We start from the raw sequence: 24,289 nt of genomic DNA on the forward strand, positions 1-24,289 counted from the left end.
TTTATTGTACTAAAAGTGAAATAAGAGAAGTATTCCGTTTGCTATTTTAATAACCTGGGGGGGAAAATCTATCCATAAAACGGTTTGTCCGAGTTCGTAAAACTCTCAACCTTGGCCAATGATAAAAAGATAGACGAATAAAAAAACAATGGCCTAGGTGAGATGAATCAAATTTCTGACTCTCTTATTTATCTTTGAAAAGTAAATGTCCTTAAGAGAAATACGTTCACACACAATGATTTCTTTCGCAGATCTCACAAATTGGTGTAGTTTCTCCTTTAATTATTTTGTAGCAGAGCTATACCAGGTTAAAGTAAAGGATGATAAAGAGGATTCAGTGATGGCTGAATAAAAACAAGAAACAGTTTTTGAGATAGGCTGCATATTTCAAGTTTAAATAAACTGTCCCTTTAAATGTGAGAAGCATTTAAAAACCCCAAAACAGCCCAGCTCACGGGTGGAAATAGTGTGCATTTAAAGGGACAGTCAACACCAGAATTATTGTTGTTTAAGAAAAAAAAAGATAATCCCTTTATTACCAATTCCCCAGTTTTGCATAACCAACACAGTTATAATAATGCACGTTTTACCTCTGTGATTACCTTGTATCTAAGCTTTTGCTGACTGCCCCCTTATTTCAGTTATTTTGACAGACTTGCATTTTAGCCAATCAGTGCTCACTCCTAGGTCACTTCACGTGCATGAGCTCAATATTATGTATATGAAACACATGAACTAATGCCCTCTAGTGGTCAAAATTCATTCAGATTAGAGGCAGTCTTCAAGGTCTAAGAAATTAGCATTTGAACCTCCTAGATTTAGCTTTCAACTAAAAATAGCAAGAGAACAAAGGAAACTTGGTGATAAAAGTAAATTGGGAAGTTGTTTAAAATTACATGCTTTTTTGGACTTGACTGTCCCTTTAATGGATTAATTAAGATGTCATGATGAAATTAAGAAGTCAAAAAGTGTTTTGTTGTTTTTGGGAGGAAATTATTTTGTGCTTGAGGAGCATTTTTGGCAGAAGCGTTTTGGGATTGTTATCAATGGAAAAAACTCACTGATACCAGCAAACATTCAAAAATCATTATCTGCCAAAAACAAGTGCAAAATTATGATCAAACCCTAAGCTGGGGTTTTTTGTGCAAAATAATATATATACATATACTTACATATATACAAACATATTTATATATATATTTAGATTTATTTGTTAACTTCATTTCTTTCAGATCTTGGCTTGGGGTCTTAGAAATCTAAAAAGCTACCAGCTAGCCAGTGTGACGTCCCCCAACTTAATTGTGGAGTGCGGGGATGAAATGATCCAGTCGTGTATTATCAAAAATGTCAAGAAGAACCCTAACTTTGATGTGTGCGTTCTCTTTCTGGAAGTGGTAAGACTCCTAATGCAATAAACAGATTTTTTTCAACAGCTCCTCAGAGCTTGGATCTTATTATGGTCCATGTGGCAATAAAAGGATCTTGGCCGCAGTTCAGCGGCTTTTATTGGACAATATTTCTGTACTCCAGGAGAGCCGCCATGTGTTTTACCTATTAGGAGGTAAAACTACGTATGTAGGAGGTCATTTATCACTAAGCTCTGGATTTCCACAATCTGTAACAAACTAAAGACTATATATTTGTTAAATACAACAATCTGTTTTTCACTGCACAGTTTACCCAGTAAAGTCTGTAATATCTACTGCAGATTGTTAGTAGTCCAGACTAGTTAAAGGCAATTTATTATTGCAGCGCATGTCTATGATTTATTATCTTTTTCGGTTTGTTTTGTTTTTTAAATACATCATAAAAACAAAATGTAAAACCCTCGTAAGATTAGAAATGGAAATAAAACTATTTTTACATTTAAATGATTAGAAATGCTGGTAGGGCAACTAGTGTATCAATAAGATACATTAAAGGACATAGTGTATTCAAATTTGCACTAATGTATTTTTAAAATAATGGGGCAATTTACAATCTTTCCGATCCTGTTTATCTGCGTTTTTTCTCTGCTCCCCATCCATGTTTTTAAAGTTCTAAGCAATCGTAATCAAAACAATAATACCATTTCCATGTTGGGAATAGTTTGGATCTGATCAGAGCAGATAGCGGGAAATAATCTGTATAATTTATGGTCAGCAACACCTTTGGTGATGTCCCCAACTATAGGTTTTCCACTTTATTTCGGCAACAAAGTGGACACACTGAATTCAACACACTGGCCTTTTGTACGTTTGCCAGTATTATATGATGATCTGAATATATATATATATAATTATATATCAATATATGGTCTCGATTCATTAAACTTATATTTAGAACTACTGTATAGTCCCTCGTTAGTGGGTGAGACATGTATGTATATGTAATTAATAGCCATATACTTCATATCCCATACAGTTAACAAGATCTATGCAATGCACACAAGTCTTCTCAGACAGGATTAGGAAAACATAACACAAATATAAAATTTCCGTAACCACCATTTTCCTTTACATTTTTCAGAGATTACCCAGAGAGGATTTGTATTGTCCTCCTATCATTGTGAAGGTGATTGACAACCGCCAGTTTGGCAGGAAACCTATTGTTGGCCAGTGTACAATCCAGTCCCTAGAGGAGTTTCATTGTGATCCTTACGCAGAGGACTTAGACCTTGATGAAATACTGACAGGTAAGTTGCACATTTATTGAAATTCTAAGCTGGTGGGCAATGGTGATATTCAAATAGGGCTAGATTAAAAGTGGAGTGCTAAATATCACTTTGATGAAAGTGATATTTGCGCTCCACTGTGTAAATACCATTACCAGTTTTCAGCAATGTGAACGCGACCCCACGTTTGCATCGCTGGGAACCATTGAGCTCACAAGAGCGCACTTCCATAGTGTAACATATCTCAGCCTAATGTCACTATCCCTTTAAGAAATCCTTTTCTGACTGCTGCATTTGGGCAGTATTCACATTCAGCCTGCCTGCCTGATTAATCATTCATGCACCTGATTACCTCAGCCTCTTTTTAAGCCTTCTCAGGTCTAATGTGCCTTGCATTAACATTGAAGTTGTGATCCTGAACAGAGGTCTGTGACTGTTTCCTGCATGAACTTAGCAACTATTCCAAGATACAGCATTTCCTATTACCTATGCAAAATATCATCAAACCGCAAGTATCAAAAATATCTCCATTCTGTTTCCTGGACACAGCTACTTACCAATCTCTGAACTTTATTATAATTCAACTATGCTTTTGCTTACCATCACTCTCTAATTACAACAGCATCTTACTCAGAACTTTATAACTATTTCTCTGCTACAAGTTGTCATTGCTGAAATATCCTGCTGCAAATATGTTAACATATTCTGAACTCTGCATCTATGTGTTCAATTAAAAGCTTTCCTGTGATTCTCCAATATATGTTCAAACAGTAATTGATGCCTTAAACTTAACTTTCACCTGTGCTGCTCTGCTAATTACTGACATACAGCTCTTTATAATATTATATACTGTGAACCTGCAACAAACCAAGTTTGCATCTAAATGCACAAACAGTAATTAAAGCCTAAACTTGCAGCTTGTCTAAGTACCTGTGCAGCTGTGCTTTAACTCTGACATACAGCTTTATATAATATTATGTACTGTGAACCTGCAACAATCCTTAGTTTACATCTAAGTGTCAAAGTTTCACCAGATTACTCTGAAGCCTGAACATTCCACTTTGCTATATTTCTCTCTCATTGAATCCTGCAGTTACTTCTATTAACTAACTATAAGTCACAGTGAACTCAGAATATATTGTATACAAATGTTGCACTCTCCATTTATTCTACAATAACTTCTAGCAACTATGAATCACAGAATATCATCTATCCACGTCCAGGATACTCTTCCCCGGGTCAGGGGTCGGTGTCTTCAAATCCCTACCACTGCCCCGAGGGTCTGTTTCCTGAGCGCATGTACACCGGATCATGACAGAATGTTAATGCCTAAAAAAGGGATCCGCAGTGGTAGTGGATGCACCGACCCTCAAAGGAAAATAAAAAATTACAACATAACTCAGACCCAAGCAATCCCTAAAGGAAAAACAGAAGATTTTCAAACTTTAAAAAATTTAAAGACACAGTACTCCCATTCTAGACAATCCTCTACTCATGTTCGTGGTTACCATTTTGGTGAAACTGATCCTGAATCTGACTATGAAAATGAAGAGGATTTAACCATAGCTTCAGCAGAAAAAATTCAGGCTTTCAAAGATTTAAAGAGACAGAACCACTTTTCTAAAATGTCATCTGTTCCTCATGTTCGTGATTACCATTTTGGTGAAACTGATTCTGAATCTGACTATGAAAATGAAGAGAATGTATCCATCGATTCAGCAGAAAAAAATCAGATCTTTAAAGATTTAAAGAGACAGGACTACTGTTCCAGAATACCATCTACTCCTCCTGTTTGTGATTCCTATCCTGATGATACTGATTCTGAGTCTGTATATGTCAACAAGGAGGATGACTTCACAGATCCAGCTGAATTGGCATTAGACTGGTATGAGCGCAACTTTAATTCGCCACAAACTCAGACAAGACCTCAACCTATTTGCTATAATGACATCCTTGGTTGTTATATTTACAACATGGATGATACAGACAGCTCCCATCATGAAACCTCTCATGGAAATACTGATCTTCCTATTTCTGATATTACCATGGATTCGTTAGATTGGACAGATTCAGAGCTGGAAGAAAGGACATCTGGTTTACAGACTGCTGTTAGGAGTAAAGGTCCTCTCAACTACTATGCTGATTTATCACATCAGAATTATGCATCCAGTGATGAAGAGGATTTCTGTTCTCAACCTTACTACAAGCCACAATGGCAGCAACCTAAGAAGCCTCATACTGGGAAGAAATCTAAGTTCTCTAAGAAAAAGAAGAAGAAGAAGAAGAAAATCCTTCTGCCCACAGAAAATCAGAAGTGCAAAGAGGAAACTCAGCCTGATTCCCCTGTTTTAGATTCTGTTGTACCAGACCCTCTCTTGCCTCCTGACACTGTCAACACCGAGCTGGATGATGTCTATAGTCACTATCAGTCTCTTCTTAAAGCATCTAATGGTATCTCTTCTCAGACTCTACAACAACTACAAAAACTGTTTCCAACTATTGAATTCTTGCATCCCTCTCATGCTGCCTCAATACCTGTAAACCCTGTGCTAGAAGCAAAAGATAATTCTGTTCCAGATATACAACCTTTCAGTTTACCAGAGATAATCCCTGGAGAATTTAGCTCTGATATTCAAACTCAAATAAGCATGCCTGCTGAACTCCAGATAACTTCTCAGTCAGAATCTTGTGTCACAATTCCTCCGCATCTACCTGAGTGTGGCATATTGCAGTACACTTCACCTTCTCAAAATTCTTCTGTTATTGCATCTAAGAAATTGTTTCCCTTGGGAGATACTTTGCATCAACCTACATTATCTACTACATCAGTTTCCTGTACAGGAATTCCTGATACTCAATCCTGTGAGGACAACTTTGAACCAAGTTTGCAAGTGGACATTCTTGAACCTGAAACTTGTACAAAAGTTCTTCAAGAAGATTCCCCTGTGCCCATTCCTGTTCCTGTTTTCCATGATTATACTACTAAACCTGACATCAAGGTGGACTCTCCTGTTTTTGACCCTGGTATGGGTATTCCTTTGTTTAACCCAGAAATGGGTGTAATAATACTTGATCCTGAAGATAGCCATGCCCTCTACTCAGAAGCGAGTATGGTTCTTGGCTCTAAAGTGGGTCTTGTTAATTCTTCGTTTATGAACCCTGAAGAAAGCCTTGCCCTCTGCTCAGAAGAGAGTATGGTTCCTGGCTCTAAAGTGGGTTCTTTTTCTTTCTCTATAGTTGAACATTGCCCTGGCATGGGCATTCCTTCACCTGATCCTACTGAGGATATTCCTGAACCTTGCCCAGATGTGGGTACTTCTGAACATTGCCCTTGCATGGGCATTCCTTCACCTGATCCTACTGAGGATATTCCTGAACCTTGCCCAGATGTGGGTACTTCTGAACATTGCCCTGGCATGGGCATTCCTTCACCTGATCCTACTGAGGATATGACTGAAACTTGCCCAGATGTGGGTATTCCTGAACCTTACCCTGGTGTGGACATTCATATACCTATTCTTAGTGAGAACACTTTTGATTCTGAATCCAGTAAGGAGACATTTCATTTTGAATTAGAAGATGGCAAGAACTGGACAAATCTTGCACTCTACACTCCTATCTCCTATTTTGAAGAAAGCCCTGCTATTGCGTTAGAAGTGGCTATAGCTTTTTCTTTTGGAGTATATCTAATCCTCAGCCAAGAGGTTAATTCTGAGGATACTCAAATCTCTGACCCAAAGGTGGTTAATCTGGTTATCAATCCAGAATGCTGCATCTCTATTTCTGAAGCTGAGGAAAGCCTATTCATATCTCTAGGACTGGCTGCCTTTTCATTGGCTATATACATGGTCATCTATCATGAAGAACATCCACCTGTCTACCCTCAGGATGATTCTGTGGTAGGAAGCTCATTGTATGTTACGTTCATGCATTCTCACGATGACTACAAAAAAGTTGACTTCAAGTTTTGCTCTCATCATTGTCAAGATCTTTTGATACCTGAATTACATGGCCTTTACTTCGTCATTCAACTTTTTCAAGAGATCTCCAACCCTCCTTTCTTGATTTCCGATTGGACTCACTACCTCCATACACCTACTACCGATTCTCCATATCAATTTTGTTCTCTCTCCTTTTGGATTGTATTGGGCGCCCGGAGGTCGCCTTTAAGGAGGGGAATCTGTAACATATCTCAGCCTAATGTCACTATCCCTTTAAGAAATCCTTTTCTGACTGCTGCATTTGGGCAGTATTCACATTCAGCCTGCCTGCCTGATTAATCATTCATGCACCTGATTACCTCAGCCTCTTTTTAAGCCTTCTCAGGTCTAATGTGCCTTGCATTAACATTGAAGTTGTGATCCTGAACAGAGGTCTGTGACTGTTTCCTGCATGAACTTAGCAACTATTCCAAGATACAGCATTTCCTATTACCTATGCAAAATATCATCAAACCGCAAGTATCAAAAATATCTCCATTCTGTTTCCTGGACACAGCTACTTACCAATCTCTGAACTTTATTATAATTCAACTATGCTTTTGCTTACCATCACTCTCTAATTACAACAGCATCTTACTCAGAACTTTATAACTATTTCTCTGCTACAAGTTGTCATTGCTGAAATATCCTGCTGCAAATATGTTAACATATTCTGAACTCTGCATCTATGTGTTCAATTAAAAGCTTTCCTGTGATTCTCCAATATATGTTCAAACAGTAATTGATGCCTTAAACTTAACTTTCACCTGTGCTGCTCTGCTAATTACTGACATACAGCTCTTTATAATATTATATACTGTGAACCTGCAACAAACCAAGTTTGCATCTAAATGCACAAACAGTAATTAAAGCCTAAACTTGCAGCTTGTCTAAGTACCTGTGCAGCTGTGCTTTAACTCTGACATACAGCTTTATATAATATTATGTACTGTGAACCTGCAACAATCCTTAGTTTACATCTAAGTGTCAAAGTTTCACCAGATTACTCTGAAGCCTGAACATTCCACTTTGCTATATTTCTCTCTCATTGAATCCTGCAGTTACTTCTATTAACTAACTATAAGTCACAGTGAACTCAGAATATATTGTATACAAATGTTGCACTCTCCATTTATTCTACAATAACTTCTAGCAACTATGAATCACAGAATATCATCTATCCACGTCCAGGATACTCTTCCCCGGGTCAGGGGTCGGTGTCTTCAAATCCCTACCACTGCCCCGAGGGTCTGTTTCCTGAGCGCATGTACACCGGATCATGACACATAGGCTCCTGGGTTGGGAGTTATGCAGCACTGTCCCTTCTGCTTCTTCCCCTACAGGCAAATGTCTTGGTTACCAGAGTAAAACCGGGGACTGCTCCAACCTGACCAGACTAAATCCTGCCCAACACATGCAACCCCCCCCCTTATTGTGACTATACCCACATAACGCCTGTGGGCCAGAGCATGTATCTCATTATAACACAATATTTATGTGACTCACTGAACCCAAAGCCCATAATGAAAATGCAATTAGCTAAGTTTTCGTCTTTGTGTATGTGACTAGGAGGTGCAATAGACAGGTATGGGTAAGAGGTGCAATAGACAGGTATAACCAGGAGGTATAATAGACAGGTATGGATAAGAAGTACAATATACAGGTATGACCTGGAGCTATAATAGACTGGTATGGATAAGAGGTACAATAGACAGGTATGACCAAGAGGTATAATAGACAGGTATGGCCAAGAGGTATAATAGACAGGTATGGCCAAGAGGTATAATAGAATGGTAGGGATAAGAGGTACAATAGACAGGTATGGATAAGAGGTACAATAGACAGGTATGGATACGAGGTACAATAGACAGGTATGACCAAGAGGTATAATAGAATGGTAGGGATAAGAGGTACAATAGACAGGTATGGCCAAGAGGTATAATAGACTGGTATAGATAAGAGGTACAATATACAGGTATGGCCAAGAGGTATAATAAACTGGTATGGATAAGAAAGAACTATACAGGGAGTATAGCAATAGAGTGCGCCAATATAAGTTAATCAAATAGTGATAATATTTGAAAAATAGAAGGTTCGAACTTTTAAATGGAAGAGTAATAAAATCAAACTAGATATGGTACTAGTTGGGGACCATCTATGATGTGTGGGTGTGTAGAAGTGTGCTGAAGAACAAATAATTTAAAACAAGATCTTGTGTGATCTGATAAATTACAACCACCAAAGAATAAGCAACATATATGTATTGCCTAAAAAATATATGATATAATATCAAAGGTGGTCAAAAAATATATGCATTTTTTTGTGTATTAATAACACAGGTACAAAATAGACATGTGCGTTTCGATTCGTTCTGAATAGAAATTCGAACGAATTTGTCGAATTCGGAGATTCGGATCGATTCGAATTTCCGAATTGCGGTAGTGCAGAATCTACTGAATAAATCCGAATCGATTCAAATTTATTCGGTAGATTCGGATGGATTCGGATGGCCGTGTATTACACTAGTATTGTACAGTATACTAGTGTAATACACAGCACATCCCACTTAACACTGACCGAAATTCCGAATCAATTCGAACCGAATCAAACCGAATCAAACCGAATTTCCCATGAAGCCAAAAGAATCCGAATGAATCCGAACTGAATTCATTAGATTTCTTCTGAATTCGAATCGATCCGAACAGAATTTTTCGAAACTGCACATATCCAGTGCAAAACAGTACAATATAGAAAAAACGTAAAATAAAAAGCAATATTAAAGTCAGAAATTAATAAACATAGGTGGACATGACCTTGATAAATAAACAAAAGTTCGGAAAATAGTAATGTGATAAAATACGTGTGGAAAAAAATTGTTGTGTCCAACAGTCAAGGTCCGTTTTTGGTGAAATGATAAAGCGAGGCTGCTTTTCTTGGAGCTGAATGGTCGATCAGGAAATCTACAGGATGGAAACAAAAAGACAGTGCCTCATGGATGGTGTGGAAAACTCCAATACGTGATGTGACACAGTGGCAGTAAACAAGTGAAAATATACTCACAAGTGTATTGGCACTCTTATTGAAAGAAGTGCGAATAGGCAGGCTGACGTTTTCAGCAGTCAGTACGCTGAGGTAAAGATGATACGATTTATCGCAGATGCAGCCATGGACTCTCCACCATCGACAGCTAAGGAATCCTCTGTTTGCAAATGGTTCAAGGCGTATGGCTTCTGATTGACACAGATAGCACGGTGAACGCTGTAAACAGTTAACAGTGCATCGGAAACAGGAATAATTCCCTTCCCAAAGCAAGGACAAAAATCTGCAAATGCATCTGAGTAAAATACAATTAGTATTTATTTGTTTTGAGCTTAAAACGCGTTTCTCGGCTGTAAGCTCCTGGCCGTTTCATCAGGAGGTATAATAGACACCAAGAGGTATAATAGACAGGTATGGCCAAGAGGTATAATAGACTGGTATAGATAAGAGGTACAATATACAGGTATGGCCAAGAAGTATAATAAACTGATATGGATAAGAAGTACAATAGACAGGTATGACCAAGAGGTATAATAGACTGGTATGGATAAGAGGTACAATAGACAGGTATGACCAGGAGGTATAATAGACTGGTATGGGTATGAGGTACAATAGACAGATATGGCCAAGAGGTATAATAGACTGGTATGGATAAGAGGTACAATAGGCAGGTATGGCCAAGAGGTACAATAGACAGGTATGACCAGGAGGTTTAATAGACTGGTATGGATACGAGTTACAATAGACAGGTATGACCAATAGGTATAATAGACAAGTATAGATAAGAGGTACAATACACAGGTATGACTAGGAGGTATAATAGACTGGTATGGATAAAAGGTACAATAGGCAGGTATGGCCAAGAGGTATAATAGACAGGTATGGATAAGAGGTACAATAGACAGGTATGAGTAAGAGGTACAATAGACAGGTATGAGTAAGAGGTATAATAGACAAGTATGGGTAATAGGTAAAATAGACAGGTATGGCCAAGAAGTATATTAGACTGGTATAGATAAGAGGTACAATAAACAGGTATGGCCAAGAGGTATAATAGACTGGTATGGATAAGAGATACAATATACAGGTATGACCAGGAGGTATAATAGACTGGTATGGGTAAGAGGTACAATATACAGGTATGACCAAGAGGTATAATAGACTGGTATGGATAAGAGGTACAACAGACAGGTATGGCCAAGAGGTATAATAGATTGGTATAGATAAGAGGTTCAATAGACAGGTATGGCCAAGAGGTATAATAAACTGTAATTGGTAAGAGGTACAATAGACAGGTATGACCAAGAGGTATAATAGACTGGTTTGGATATGAGGTACAATAGACAGGTATGGCGAAGAGGTATAATAGACTGGTATGGATAAGAGGTACAATAGACAGGTATGACCAAGAGTTATAATAGAATGGTATGGATAAGAGGTACAATAGACAGGTATGGCCAAGAGGTATAATAGACTGGTATGGATAAGAGGTACAATAGACAGGTATGGCCAAGAGGTATAATAGACTGCCATGGATAAGAGGTACAATAGACAGGTATGGCCAAGAGGTATAATAGACTGATATAGATAAGAGGTACAATTGACAGGTATGGATAAGAGGTACAATAGACAGGTATGATCAAGAGGTATAATAAACTGGTATGGATAAGAGGTACAATAGACAGATATGGCCAAGAGGTATAATAGACTGGTATGGATAAGAGGTACAATAGACAGGTATGGATAAGAGGTAAAATAGACAGATATCGCCAAGGGGTATAATAAACTGGTATGGATAAGAGGAACAATAGACAGATAACGCCAAGAGGTATAATAAACTGGTATGGATAAGAGGTACAATAGACAGATATGGCCAAGAGGTATAATAGACTGGTATGTATAAGAGGTACAATAGACAGGTATGACCAGGAGGTTTAATAGACTGATATAGATAAGAGGTACAATAGACAGGTATGACCAATTGGTATAATAGACAAATATGGATAAGAGGTACAATAGGCAGATATGGCCAAGAGGTATAATAGACTGGTATGGATAAGAGGAACAATAGACAGGTATGACCAGGAGGTATAATAGACTGGTATGGATAAGAGGTACAATAGACAGGTATGACCAATTGGTATAATAGGCAGGTATGGATAAGAGGTACAATAGACAGGTATGGGTAAGAGGTACAATAGACAGATATGAGTAAAAGGTATAACAGACAGGTATGGATAAGAGGTACAATAGACAGGTATAGATAAGTGGTACAATAGACAGGTATGGCCAAGAGGTATAATAGATTGGTATGGATAAGAGGTACAATATACAGGTATGACCAGGAGGTATAATAGACTGGTATGGATAAGAGGTATAATAGACCGATTATAAAATACTGATGGCGATCCTAGCAGATAGACTTTCTTCATTTCTGGGTAATATCATCCACACAGATCAAGTGGGCTTTATGAAATCTAGGACTTCTATGAAAAATATTCGCAGGATAGTGACTTGCCTTGACTATTTTAATTACCTAAAAGAAAGGGAAAAAAATAACTTTATTGAGGATTTTGCTATTCTCTCGTTAGATGCCGAAAAGGCGTTCGATGCTATAGCTTGGGACCACCTTTTTAAAGTTTTAGAGGAATTTGGCTTCAAGAATCAATTCTTCCAATTTATCCGGAAAATATATAGAAATCCAATTTCGTACCTTATTGTAAATGGTGTTCTCTCACAAAAGATCATCTTGGGAAGGGGAACGAGACAGGGGTGCCCGTTATCGCCCCTCTTGTTTAACCTGGCCCTAGAACCTTTAGCTATTCGGTTACGAAGTATGTTAGAAGGAATCAATATGGGTTCCTATTCGCTCAGGACCCTTTTATATGCCGATGATCTAGTATTATTTCTAAAGAAGTCATCTTTCTCAATACCAACCGCTTTGCAATGTCTAGAAGAGTTCAGCTCTTTTGCGGGATATAAAATCAATTTCAACAAAAGCGAACTTATGTGGATTATTAAATTAAGAAATAGTCTGAAAGAACACCCATTTAAAGAGGTCGAAGCAATTACATATCTAGGCATAATATTACATAAAAATCCGAGGAATTGGTATCGTCTTAATCTTTTACCACTGTTTCAGAAGGTTAAAGCTGATCTGGATCTGTGGAAGGTATTTCAACTTTCTATTACAGCCCGTATCAATTTAATCAAGACAATTATTTTCCCGCGATTACTTTACCCTCTCCAGAATCTTCCCTTGTTCATCCTTAGTAAGGATTTACGTAAATTGTATTCCTGCTTCTCCAAATGTATTTGGTGCGGCAGGAAACCGCGTATATCTTTGGAGAGATTTATGCAGAAATTTGAAGCAGCTGGTCTTGCTTTCCCCAATCTTAAGCTATACAATTGGGTCTGTCTAAGTAAAACAGCTGTGGATTGGATTTTAGAAAAGGAGCTGGTTTCATCCTTAGAGATTGAGAATCACATGGTCTCTCCTCTTTCTTTAAAAGCAATCTTGCATTGTCCCCTACAATCTTTACCAAATAATATAACTGCACTCATGTCTATTAGAAATGTAGTCGCGGCCTGGCAGAAGTGTTGTACATTACTTAAAGTGGATTTCACATTTTCAACATTCATGCCGATCATGGGAAACCCACAATTTTCACCGGGTATTAAGCAGGCAATATTTAGAGAGTGGGCCGGGAAAGACCTTAAATATGTTTGTCAGATTCTTTCACAAGAAGGGCAAATAATTTCTTTTGAAATGCTCTCCCAACATTTTCATCTAGCTAGATCTAATTTTTTTGCATATCTTCAGCTGCGCCATCTTATTTATACCCGAAAATGGGACAGGAGTGGATTTGGTGCATGGTCGGATCTCAATGTGTGTTTTCAAAAATTTTTGATTGGTAATTCCTCCATATCTCTTATGTATGATATTATGCTCTCCAAACAAACATTAATCCTCCAAGATAAGTTAATATCAATTTGGACTCCCTTTTTTCCGGCACTAGACTCTGGGAAAATTAAACAAAGTATGATTAACTTAAAGAAATGTGAAATTCCACGGAGTTGGAGAGAATCACATCTAAAGCTTATTAATAACTATTATTTATCCCCTGCAAGAATGGCGAAATTATATCCGACTAATGAAGGGGTTTGTCCCCGCTGCAAGAAACCTAAGGCGGACACCTTACACATGTTTTGGTATTGTCCAAAGATCATTCAATTATGGCGGAAGTTAGAATATTGGTTTAATGTATTATATAAGACAACTGTCATTTATTCACCCAAGGAGATAATATGGTTAGAAGTCCCTAGTAATAAGGGCTTTCAAGCAAACATTTTAAATACTATTATTCTAGCTGTTAGACAGCAGATTGTTAAACATTGGCAATCTAATGCAGCGCTGGGATTATCCCAGATATTGCAACAGATCCAAAATCAAATTATTTTTGAATCATTTCATTTAAAAAGTGCCTCTGAAGGAAGAATAAAATCCTTCTTAGTCGGATGGCTACCAATTATCCAATCTTATCCTGTAGTCATACAAAAAGCCATTCTGGCACCATTTCTCTCCTCAAACTCCTTCATGGATTTAGTAGCTCTCGATCTTTTCCCACATGCATGGATAACTGGTTATAGAGTAGTCTAAGGAGGGACAAAGATAATTAGTGTTTAGAGAGGATGAGAGGAAAAGTAAAGTATACAGATAAGAAAGTCAAAGCAGTTAAAATACGAGAGGGGAAGTGACTAAAAGAAAAAACGAAAGAATCAGGCTCCGTGAGAATATTGTAGGCGAGCCCCCTTCTTATCTTTACCTTTTTTTTTTTTTTTTTTTTTTCTCTTTCTTCTTCTTCTTTGTTTGCAAGGTAGTGTGAATGGTTTAATTGGTTATTATGCGTGAAAAGCCCAACAACATGTACAAACGGATTATATGAGAAGATCTTGTTATTTTTTTCTTGCCCCATAAAATGATGTATATAAGAAGAGATCTTTATAAACCTTATGTTACTGTTTCTTGTTTATTTACACCTGACCCTGCGTGGTGCACAAAGGTGAAAATGTATGCGTTTGTGTCTGTTGTTGGACATATAAATAAAGGATATAAAAAAAAAGAGGTATAATAGACTGGTATGGGTAAGAGGTGCAATATACAGGTATGACCAGGAGGTATAATAGACAGGTATGGATAAGAGGTATAATATACAGTTATTACAAGGAGTTGTAATAGATAGGTATGGATAAGAGGTACAATAGACAGGTAGGACCAGGAGGTATAATAGACTGGTTTGGATAGGAGGTACAATAGACAGGTATGACCAGGAGGTACAATAGACAGGTATGACCAGGAGGTATAATAAACTGGTATGGCTAAGAGGTACAATAGACAGGTATGACCAGGAGGTACAATAGACAGGTATGACCAAGAGGTATAATAGACAGGTATGACCAAGAGCTATAATAGACTTGTTTGGATAGAAGGTACAATAGACAGGTATGACCAATAGGTATAATAGACAGGTATGGATAAGAGATACAATAGACAGGTGTGGCCAAGAGGTATAATAGAATGGTATTGATAAGAGGTACACTAGACAGGTATGGCCAAGAGGTATAATAGACAGGTATGGATAAGAGATACAATAGACAGGTGTGGCCAAGAGGTATAATAGAATGGTATTGATAAGAGGTACAATAGACAGGTATGGCCAAGAGGTATAATAGACTGGTATAGATAAGAAGTACAATAGGCAGGTATGGCTAGAATGCACAAAAGACAGGTAGTATAGGCAGGTATATCTGACAGTTACAATAGACAGGTAGTATAGGCAGGTACATCTGACAGTTACAATAGACAGGTAGTATAGGCGGGTACATCTGACAGTTACAATAGACAGGTAGTATAGGTAGGTACATCTGACAGTTACAATAGACAGGTAGTATAGGCAGGTACATCTGACAGTTACAATAGACAGGTATGGCTGGCAGGTATGACTGATGCAATAGGTGGATATGTGTAACAGGTAAAATAGGCAGATGTGTCTAACAGTAGCATAGGCAATTACGACTGACAGATACAATAGGCAGGTAAGTGTGACAAGTACTACAGGCAGGTATGACTGACAGGTACAATAGACAGGTATGTATGACAGATTCAATAGATAGTACGGCTGGCAGGTACAATAAACAGTTCAGCTGGCATGTACAATAGACAGTACGGCTGGCAGGTACAGTAGACAGTAAGACTGGCAGGTACAATAGACAGTACGGCTGGCAGGTACAATAGAAAGTACAACTGGCAGGTACAATAGACAGTACGGCTGACAGGTACAATAGACAGGCATATATGACAGGTACAATAGACAGTACGGCTGGCAGGTACAATAGACAGTAAGACTGGCAGGTACAATAGACAGTACGGCTGGCAGGTACAATAGAAAGTACAACTGGCAGGTACAATAGACAGTACGGCTGACAGGTACAATAGACAGGCATATATGACAGGTACAATAGACAGTACGGCTGACAGGTACAATAGACAGGTATGTATGACAGGTACAATAGACAGTATGGCTGGCAGGTGCAATAGACATGTATGTATGACAGTTACAATAGACATTATGGCTGGAAGGTACAATAGACAGTATGGTTGACCCGTATAATAGACAGTGCGGCTAGCAGGTACAATAGACAGTGGGGCTGGAAGGTACAATAGACAGTGCCGCTGGCAGGTACAATGGACAGTACCGCTGGCAGGTACAATAGACAGTGCTGCTGGCAGGTACAATAGACAGTGCGGCTGGCAGGTACAATAGGCAGTACAGCTGGCAGGTACAATAGACAGTACAGCTGGCAGGTACAATAGACAGTACCGCTGGCAGGTACAATAGACAGTGCGGCTGGCAGGTACAATAGACAGTACAGCTGGCAGGTACAATGGACAGTACCGCTGGCAGGTACAATAGACAGTGCGGCTGGCAGGTACAATAGACAGTACAGCTGGCAGGTACAATAGACAGTACCGCTGGCAGGTACAATAGACAGTGCGGCTGGCAGGTACAATAGACAGTACAGCTGACAGGTACAATAGACAGTACAGCTGGCAGGTACAATGGACAGTACAGCTGGCAGGTACAATGGACAGTACCGCTGGCAGGTACAATAGACAGTGCGGCTGGCAGGTATAATAGACAGTGCGGCTGGCAGGTACAATAGACAGTACAGCTGGCAGGTACAATAGACAGTGCGTCTGGCAGGTACAATAGACAGTACAGCTGGCAGGTACAATAGACAGTGCGGCGGGCAGGTATACGTGAACAGTCAAGAATCAGGTAAAGAGGCATACCTTTATATAGCATGAGAGCTGGTGAGTGACATATTAGTGCGTAGCAAACGCTGCTTATGTCTTTACCTTGGACTGGTGCCAGAGTCTGCAGGTCTGGACACCCTATTTCTTTATCCTGGCAGACGTATTGCTGCTATATAATGTAACACTCAGCTAACTGCCTTCCCTACTGTGAAAATAATTGCCGTTTCTTTTAAATTCAAATAATACTGTTCTCAAAAACTTTCTTCCTCTTTGGAAATAATACCAGACTTTCCCAGCACAGCTTATTTCATTAGCACATCACAGACCAGACATACAGTGCACTGTGTGGTTACTGTGATTTCACCTGAATACCATATATAAGTTTTGTTTTCTATATGAGTTGTGCAATTCGTTTTCTTTCGCCTAATAAAATCCCCCAAAACATTTAAAGGGACACTCAGGTGAAATTAAATTTTCCCGATTCAGATACAGCATGTAATTTTAAATAACTTTCCATTTTACATCCATTAACAAAATGTGCACAGTCTTTTATATTTACACTTTTGAGTCACCAGCTCCTACTGAGAATGTGCAAGAATTAACAGACTATACGTATATGCATTTGTGATTGGCTGATGGCTGTCACACGGTACGTGTATGCATTTGTGATTGGCTGATGGCTGTCACACGGTACAGGGGGGAGTGGAAATATACATAACTTTGAAATTTGTTAGAAAAAAATCTACTACTCATTTAAAATTCAGACTAAGTGCATATGCATTGTCTTGTTATCTTGCATTTGTTGATTACCTGATGTTTAAAGGCTGCTGACCAATCTGAGAGTTTGATTGTTACCTGATGTTTAAAGGCTGCTGACCAATCTGAGAGTTTGATTGTTACCTGATGTTTAAAGGCTGCTGACCAATCTGAGCGTTTGATTGTTACCTGATGTTTAAAGGCTGCTGACCAATCTGAGAGTTTGATTGTTACCTGATGTTTAAAGGCTGCTGACCAATCTGAGCGTTTGATTGTTACCTGATGTTTAAAGGGTGCTGACCAATCTGAGCGTTTGATTGTTACCTGATGTTTAAAGGGTGCTGACCAATCTGAGCGTTTGATTGTTACCTGATGTTTAAAGGGTGCTGACCAATCTGAGCGTTTGATTGTTACCTGATGTTTAAAGGGTGCTGACCAATCTGAGAGTTTGATTGTTAACTGATGTTTAAGGGCTGCTGACCAATCTGAGAGTTTGATTGTTACCTGATGTTTAAAGGGTGCTGACCAATCTGAGAGTTTGATTGTTACCTGATGTTTAAAGGGTGCTGACCAATCTGAGAGTTTGATTGTTACCTGATGTTTAAAGGCTGCTGACCGATCTGAGAGTTTGATTGTTACCTGATGTTTAAAGGCTGCTGACCAATCTGAGAGTTTGATTGTTACCTGATGTTTAAAGGCTGCTGACCGATCTGAGCGTTTGATAGTTACCTGATGTTTAAAGGCTGCTGACCAATCTGAGAGTTTGATTGTTACCTGATGTTTAAAGGGTGCTGACCAATCTGAGAGTTTGATTGTTACCTGATGTTTAAAGGGTGCTGACCAATCTGAGCGTTTGATTGTTACCTGATGTTTAAAGGGTGCTGACCAATCTGAGCGTTTGATTGTTACCTGATGTTTAAAGGCTGCTGACCAATCTGAGCGTTTTAGTGAAGTTGTTAATGTAACTGGAAAGAATTTTTTTATTTAATGATTTCAATAAACAATATTTAAAGGGATATACATAACGTTTAATGCCACAGTCAAAAGAAAATATATCACTATGGGGCCTATTTATCAAATGTCTGTCCGACATGATCCGATCAGCGGATTATGTCCGACAGACATCGCTGAATGCGGACAGCATTACTCTCTCCGCATTCAGCATTGCACCAACAGCTCTTGTGAACAGCCAGGTGTGCAAAACAGAAGAGTGAATATTATTTTAACTTGGGAAATAGCACATTTCTACGCTACTAAAATTATATTTAAAGGGACACGATACGTAAATGTTGAAGCACATGAAAGTAATGCAGCAAAGTTGTAAAAAGCTGACTAGAAAATATCACCTGAACATCTCTATGTAAAAAAGGAAGATATTTTACCTCAAATTTCCTAAGTATTCACACCCCACTGTAAAGATACTTTAAGCAGCCAGTACAAGCTAGGGAGTGTGCATCTGGCATGTGCTTTTTACAGTTATACTGCATTACTTTCAAGGGATTTAGCATATGAATATTATGTCCCTTTAAAGGAACAGTTTCATTTTAAAAATATATATGCAGATATATGTCCAAGAGAGTGTGTTCCAACGTCGGCCGAGGGCAGATACACTCCAGAGTGCTCTGTTCTAATCAGAGCCTCGGACGCCGCAACCGCCTCTGGGAACCTAGCCATGGTTCCTATCTCCCAGTGACATGCTTTTAAAGAGACAGTCTACACCGGAATTTTTATTGTTTAAAAAGATAGATAATACCTTTATTACCTATTCCCTAGTTTTGCATAACCAACACAGTTATATAAATACACTTTTTACCTCTGTGATTATCTTGTATCTAAGCCTCTGCAAACTGCCCCCTTATTTCAGTTCTTTTGACAGACATTTAGAAGTAAAAAAGAGGGCGCCACATAGCGTAATAAAGTTTGATCAAAAGCAAACTATGTAGAATCAAAAAGGCTTACCAAAGAGATATGCACCGTACTGTGACCGGTGCTATCGGGCAGACTAACACTCTCAGCGGTTAGTACACTGGTGAATCTGTGGTCTGCTGCGTCTGGACGGAGGCAAGTGGATTCTGTCAGACTCTGTGCCGGGAGAACAACTTTCTTGTCAAGCGTGGTATTGCAATGCTGCAGACAGTGTAAAAACCGTTGGCCCTTACAACGTGAGAATCAAAGCGAAGGACAACTTCCGTGAATATAAAAGATATTTATTCCATACAAGTACCGCTACGCGTTTCTCGACCGTAACTGGTCGTTTCCTCAGGCATGAAACAATGCATTTTAGCCAATCAGAGCTGGCTCACTGGAACTCCACGTGCGTGAGCGCAGTGTTATCTATATGACACACATGAACTAACACCCTCTAGTGGTCAAAAATGGTCAAACTGCCCTGAGAGAAGAGGCGGCCTTCAAGGGCTTAGAAATTAGCATATGAAACTCCTAGGTTTAGCTTTCAACTAAGAATACCAAGAGAACAAAGCAAAATTGGTGATAAAAGTAAATTGGAAAGTTGTTTACAATTACATTCTCTATCTGAATCATGAAAGTTTATTTTGGACTAGACTGTCCCTTTAACTATCTGTCTGTCTGTCTGTTTATTTTTCGATCTTTATCTATCTGTCTATCTTTCGATCTGTATCTATCCTTATCTATCTATCCATCTTGTGGCCAGACTGTTATCCGACGGCCATTTATTATCCGTCACACAAATGTCAGTCGGACAAATGTCCATCGGATAACAGTCCGGCCACGAGTTTCTACTACTGCTAATTACAAATTGTATTAGTCATATGTTCTCTTCAATAGTAAGGAATTCCTAGTCTTGCTTATCGTTTAGAAACAAAACAAAAAAGGAATTCTGTGATTGTGGGGAATTACTATTTACAGTGCACAGAACAATGCTGCTCATCTGAAGAACGTCACATGGGCGGTAGTAGTGCTCTCTGCTTCTTTTTGTCATCGTCCGCATAACAAGACTCAAGATAACGATCTAGTGGGTACATGTTTTGATTGGTTGCAATGCCACGAACATACAACATAAATTCCTTACTAAACCTTGGGGGTGGGTGAAGGTAATTCTCTTAAATTATTAGTTATTAATGTTGAAAAGGAACATGATTCTGTGATTAGCAAGTTGCTCATTTCCTTTTTTGGTAAAGCCCAAACAAATCAGATGGTAACTCATATTGTATGGAAAAGTCTTTTTGTAACAGTTACTTTGTATTCATTTACATATTGTCATTGTGCTGTAGACTGTTTTGGTGTTTTTATAATTAACTGATAATAATGTTAATATATGAAAAACTGACTTTAGCTTTGAAGTTATTTTTAACAGAAATTAAATTCATGGACGTTTAGGATATATATAGTTTGAGCCTATGAGGCCTATCTATCAAGCTTTCAACTTTCTTGCATTCAACGTCACTAATACGCTCGCCTAACATTGTGGCCGCGGACCTTAATACGATCTCCATATTTAAAAAAAAAAGCCGGCAAAAAGCCACGCACCAAGTACGGGGCGATGAGCAGCGGACTGTTGTTAACTAGCAGTCATCAATCTCGCTGCTATTTGGCTTTTTACCAACTTTATTTATACCCTGTCACTAAACACAGTCACTATACTAAAATTTTTAACCCCTATCCCGCTGCTCCCGGACACCACTGCAACTAAATAAAAGTATTAACCCCTATCCCGCCGCTCCCGGACCCCACCGTAACTAAATAAAAGTATTAACCTCCATTTCACCGCTCCCGGACCCCACCGCAAGTAAATAAAAGTATTAACCTCCATTCCGCCGATCCCGGACCCCACCGCAACTAAATCAATGTATTAACCCCTAAACGACTGGCCTCCCACATCACTACCACTTACTACACCTGTTAACCCCTAAACCACCAGCCCCCCACATCGCCATAAACTAAATTAAGCTATTAACCCCTTAACCCAGAGCTTTCCAAACTTTTCATGTTGGTGACACACTTTGTAGACCTACATCATTTCGCGACACAGTAATTCAGTTGTACTAGCAAAAAGGAGGTTAAACTAACTTGTTTTAAGACTTACGGACACATACATAAATTATATAATAACAAAATGCATTTATAAGTAACAGTAAGTATGTGCAAGAATTAAAAAAAGTTTAATAACACCAATAGCTACTTACTATTTTAATGGGATGTATGAGGTTGATGGGATGAACACAGTTTTGGAATAATTGGTGTAATATTAGATAAAGACACTCGCATTTCATCATCAAGCATTTTTAAGCTTCCACTTCCTATCCATATATCAAGAGCAGGAGCAGCAATGCACTACTGGGAGCTAGTTGCAAAAAAAAATCCCACTGACTTCAGCTCAGCGTTTTAGCTGCCACCCTCAGAGCTCTGTGAGTCCGACTGACTACTGCCCGTGCTGCAAATACACTGCTGTCCCACTCACTGGCTACACTTGCAGTCACGAGCCAATTAAGGAGACTACACATGCAGTCAGGAGCCAATGTGCCGCCAAATCCGCCAATGGTAAGTTTCAGTTCCCACTGAGCTGTGCCAATTGGTTAAGATGATCTGTGACCCACTAGGATCAATTACGTGTCAACCATGTGTTGTGTAGCAGGCAGGTGGAAAAACAGAAACCAAAAAACAATTAAAAAAAAAAAATGCAATTTAAAGAAAAATTGTGCTGATGCAGGGACACACCTACACACTACTGCCGACACACTAGTGTGTCCCGACACACAGTTTGGAAAGCACTGCCTTAACCTAACAACCCGCTAGCTTTACATTAAAATTACAACATCCCTATCTTATAATAAATTTAAACTTACCTGTAGAATTAAATTAAACTATATTAAACTATTAATTAACCTACCCTAACTATTATACTAAAATTACATTAAACTATATTAAACTATTAATTAACCTACCCTAACTATTATACTAAAATTACATTAAACTACCAATTAAATTAACTATATTACATATTTAAAAACCTAACCCTACTCAAATTATTTAAATCTACAATAAAAAATTACTAAATTACAAAAAAATAAAAGCCAAGTTACAAAAAATAAAATAAAGTATCAAAAATAAAAACGAATTACACCAAATCTAATAGCATTATCAAAATAATAAAGCCCCCCCAAAATAAAAAAAAACAACAACTAATTTATAATAAACTACCAATGACCCTTAAAAGGGCCTTTTGCGGTGGCATTGCCGCAAAGAAATCAGCTCTTTTACCGGTAAGAAAAAATACAAACAGCCCCCCAACAGTAAAACCCACCACCCACACAACCAACCCACCCAAATAAAAACCCTATCTAAAAAACCTAAGCTCCCCATTGCCCTGAAAAGGGCATTTGTATGGGCATTGTCCTTAAAAGGGCATTTAGCTCTTTTACTGCCCAGACCCTACTCTAAAAATAAAACCCACCCAAAAACCCTTAAATAAACCTAACACTAACCCGTGACGATCCACTTACAGTTTTTGAAGTTCCGCTTGAAGGATCCATCCAGCCGGCAAGAAGTCTTCATCCGGGCGGCCTCTTCCATCTTCATCCAGACGGCGAAGTCTTCATCCATGCGGCCTCTTCTATCTTCATCCATCTGGTGAGGAGTGGGTCCATCCTGAAGACATCCGGCTCCAATCAGCCAATAGGATTTGAACAGCTCTCATCCTATTGACTGTTCCAATCAGCCAATAGGATTGAGCTCTCATCCTATTGGCTGATTGGAACAGCCAATAGGATTTTAGCGGCTCTAATCCTATTGTCTGATTGGAGCCGGATGTCTTCAGGATGGACCCGCTCCTCACTGGATGGATGAAGATAGGAGAGGCCGCATGGATGAAGACTTCACCGTCTGGATGAAGATGGAAGAGGCCGCCCTGATGAAGTCTACTTGCCGGCTGGATGGATCCTTCAAGCAGAACTTCAAAAACTGTAAGTGGATCGTCGGGGGTTAGGGTTAGGTTTATTTAAAGGTTTTTTAGGTGGGTTTTATTTTTAGAGTAGGGTCTGGGCAGTAAAAGAGCTAAGTGCCCTATTAAGGGCAATGCCCATACAAATGCCCTTTTCAAGACAATGGGGATCTTAGGTTTTTTAGATAGGGTTTTTATTTGGGGGGGTTGGTTGTGTGGGTGGTGGGTTTTACTGTTGGGGGGTGTTTGCATTTTTTCTTACAGGTAAAAGAGCTGATTTCTTTGGGGCAATGCCCCGCAAAAGGCCCTTTTAAAGGCCATTGGTAGTTTATTGTAGGCTATGTTTTTTTTATATTTTTGGGGGGGGCTTTTTTATTTTGATAGGGCTGTTAGATTAGGTGTAATTGTTTTTTATTTTTGATACTGTAGTTTTTTATTTTTTGTAACTTAGTGTTTTTTATTTTTTGTAATTTAGTAATTTTTTATTGTAGATTTAAATAATTTGAGTAGCGTTAGGTTTTTAAATATGTAATATAGTTAATTTAATTGGTAGTTTAATGTAATATTAGTGTAATAGTTAGGGTAGGTTAATTAATAGTTTAATATAGTTTAATGTAATTTTAGTA

General features: G+C 38.6%; 1 protein-coding gene across 9 annotated transcripts in view; it reads left to right on the forward strand.

Annotated features, from left to right (window-relative positions):
• DYSF (dysferlin) overlaps positions 1–24,289 on the forward strand; it is a 780,712-nt gene that overhangs the window by 558,290 nt on the left and 198,133 nt on the right. For all 9 annotated transcript variants that reach the window (XM_053704344.1, XM_053704350.1, XM_053704349.1 and 6 more), the window contains 2 exons: positions 1,233–1,394; positions 2,509–2,674. In XM_053704344.1, the coding sequence (XP_053560319.1) occupies positions 1,233–1,394; positions 2,509–2,674 (328 nt within the window). The remainder of the gene's footprint in view (positions 1–1,232; positions 1,395–2,508; positions 2,675–24,289) is intronic.

Source organism: Bombina bombina, chromosome 2 (genome assembly GCF_027579735.1).
Source record: "Bombina bombina isolate aBomBom1 chromosome 2, aBomBom1.pri, whole genome shotgun sequence".
NCBI lineage: Eukaryota > Metazoa > Chordata > Amphibia > Anura > Bombinatoridae > Bombina > Bombina bombina.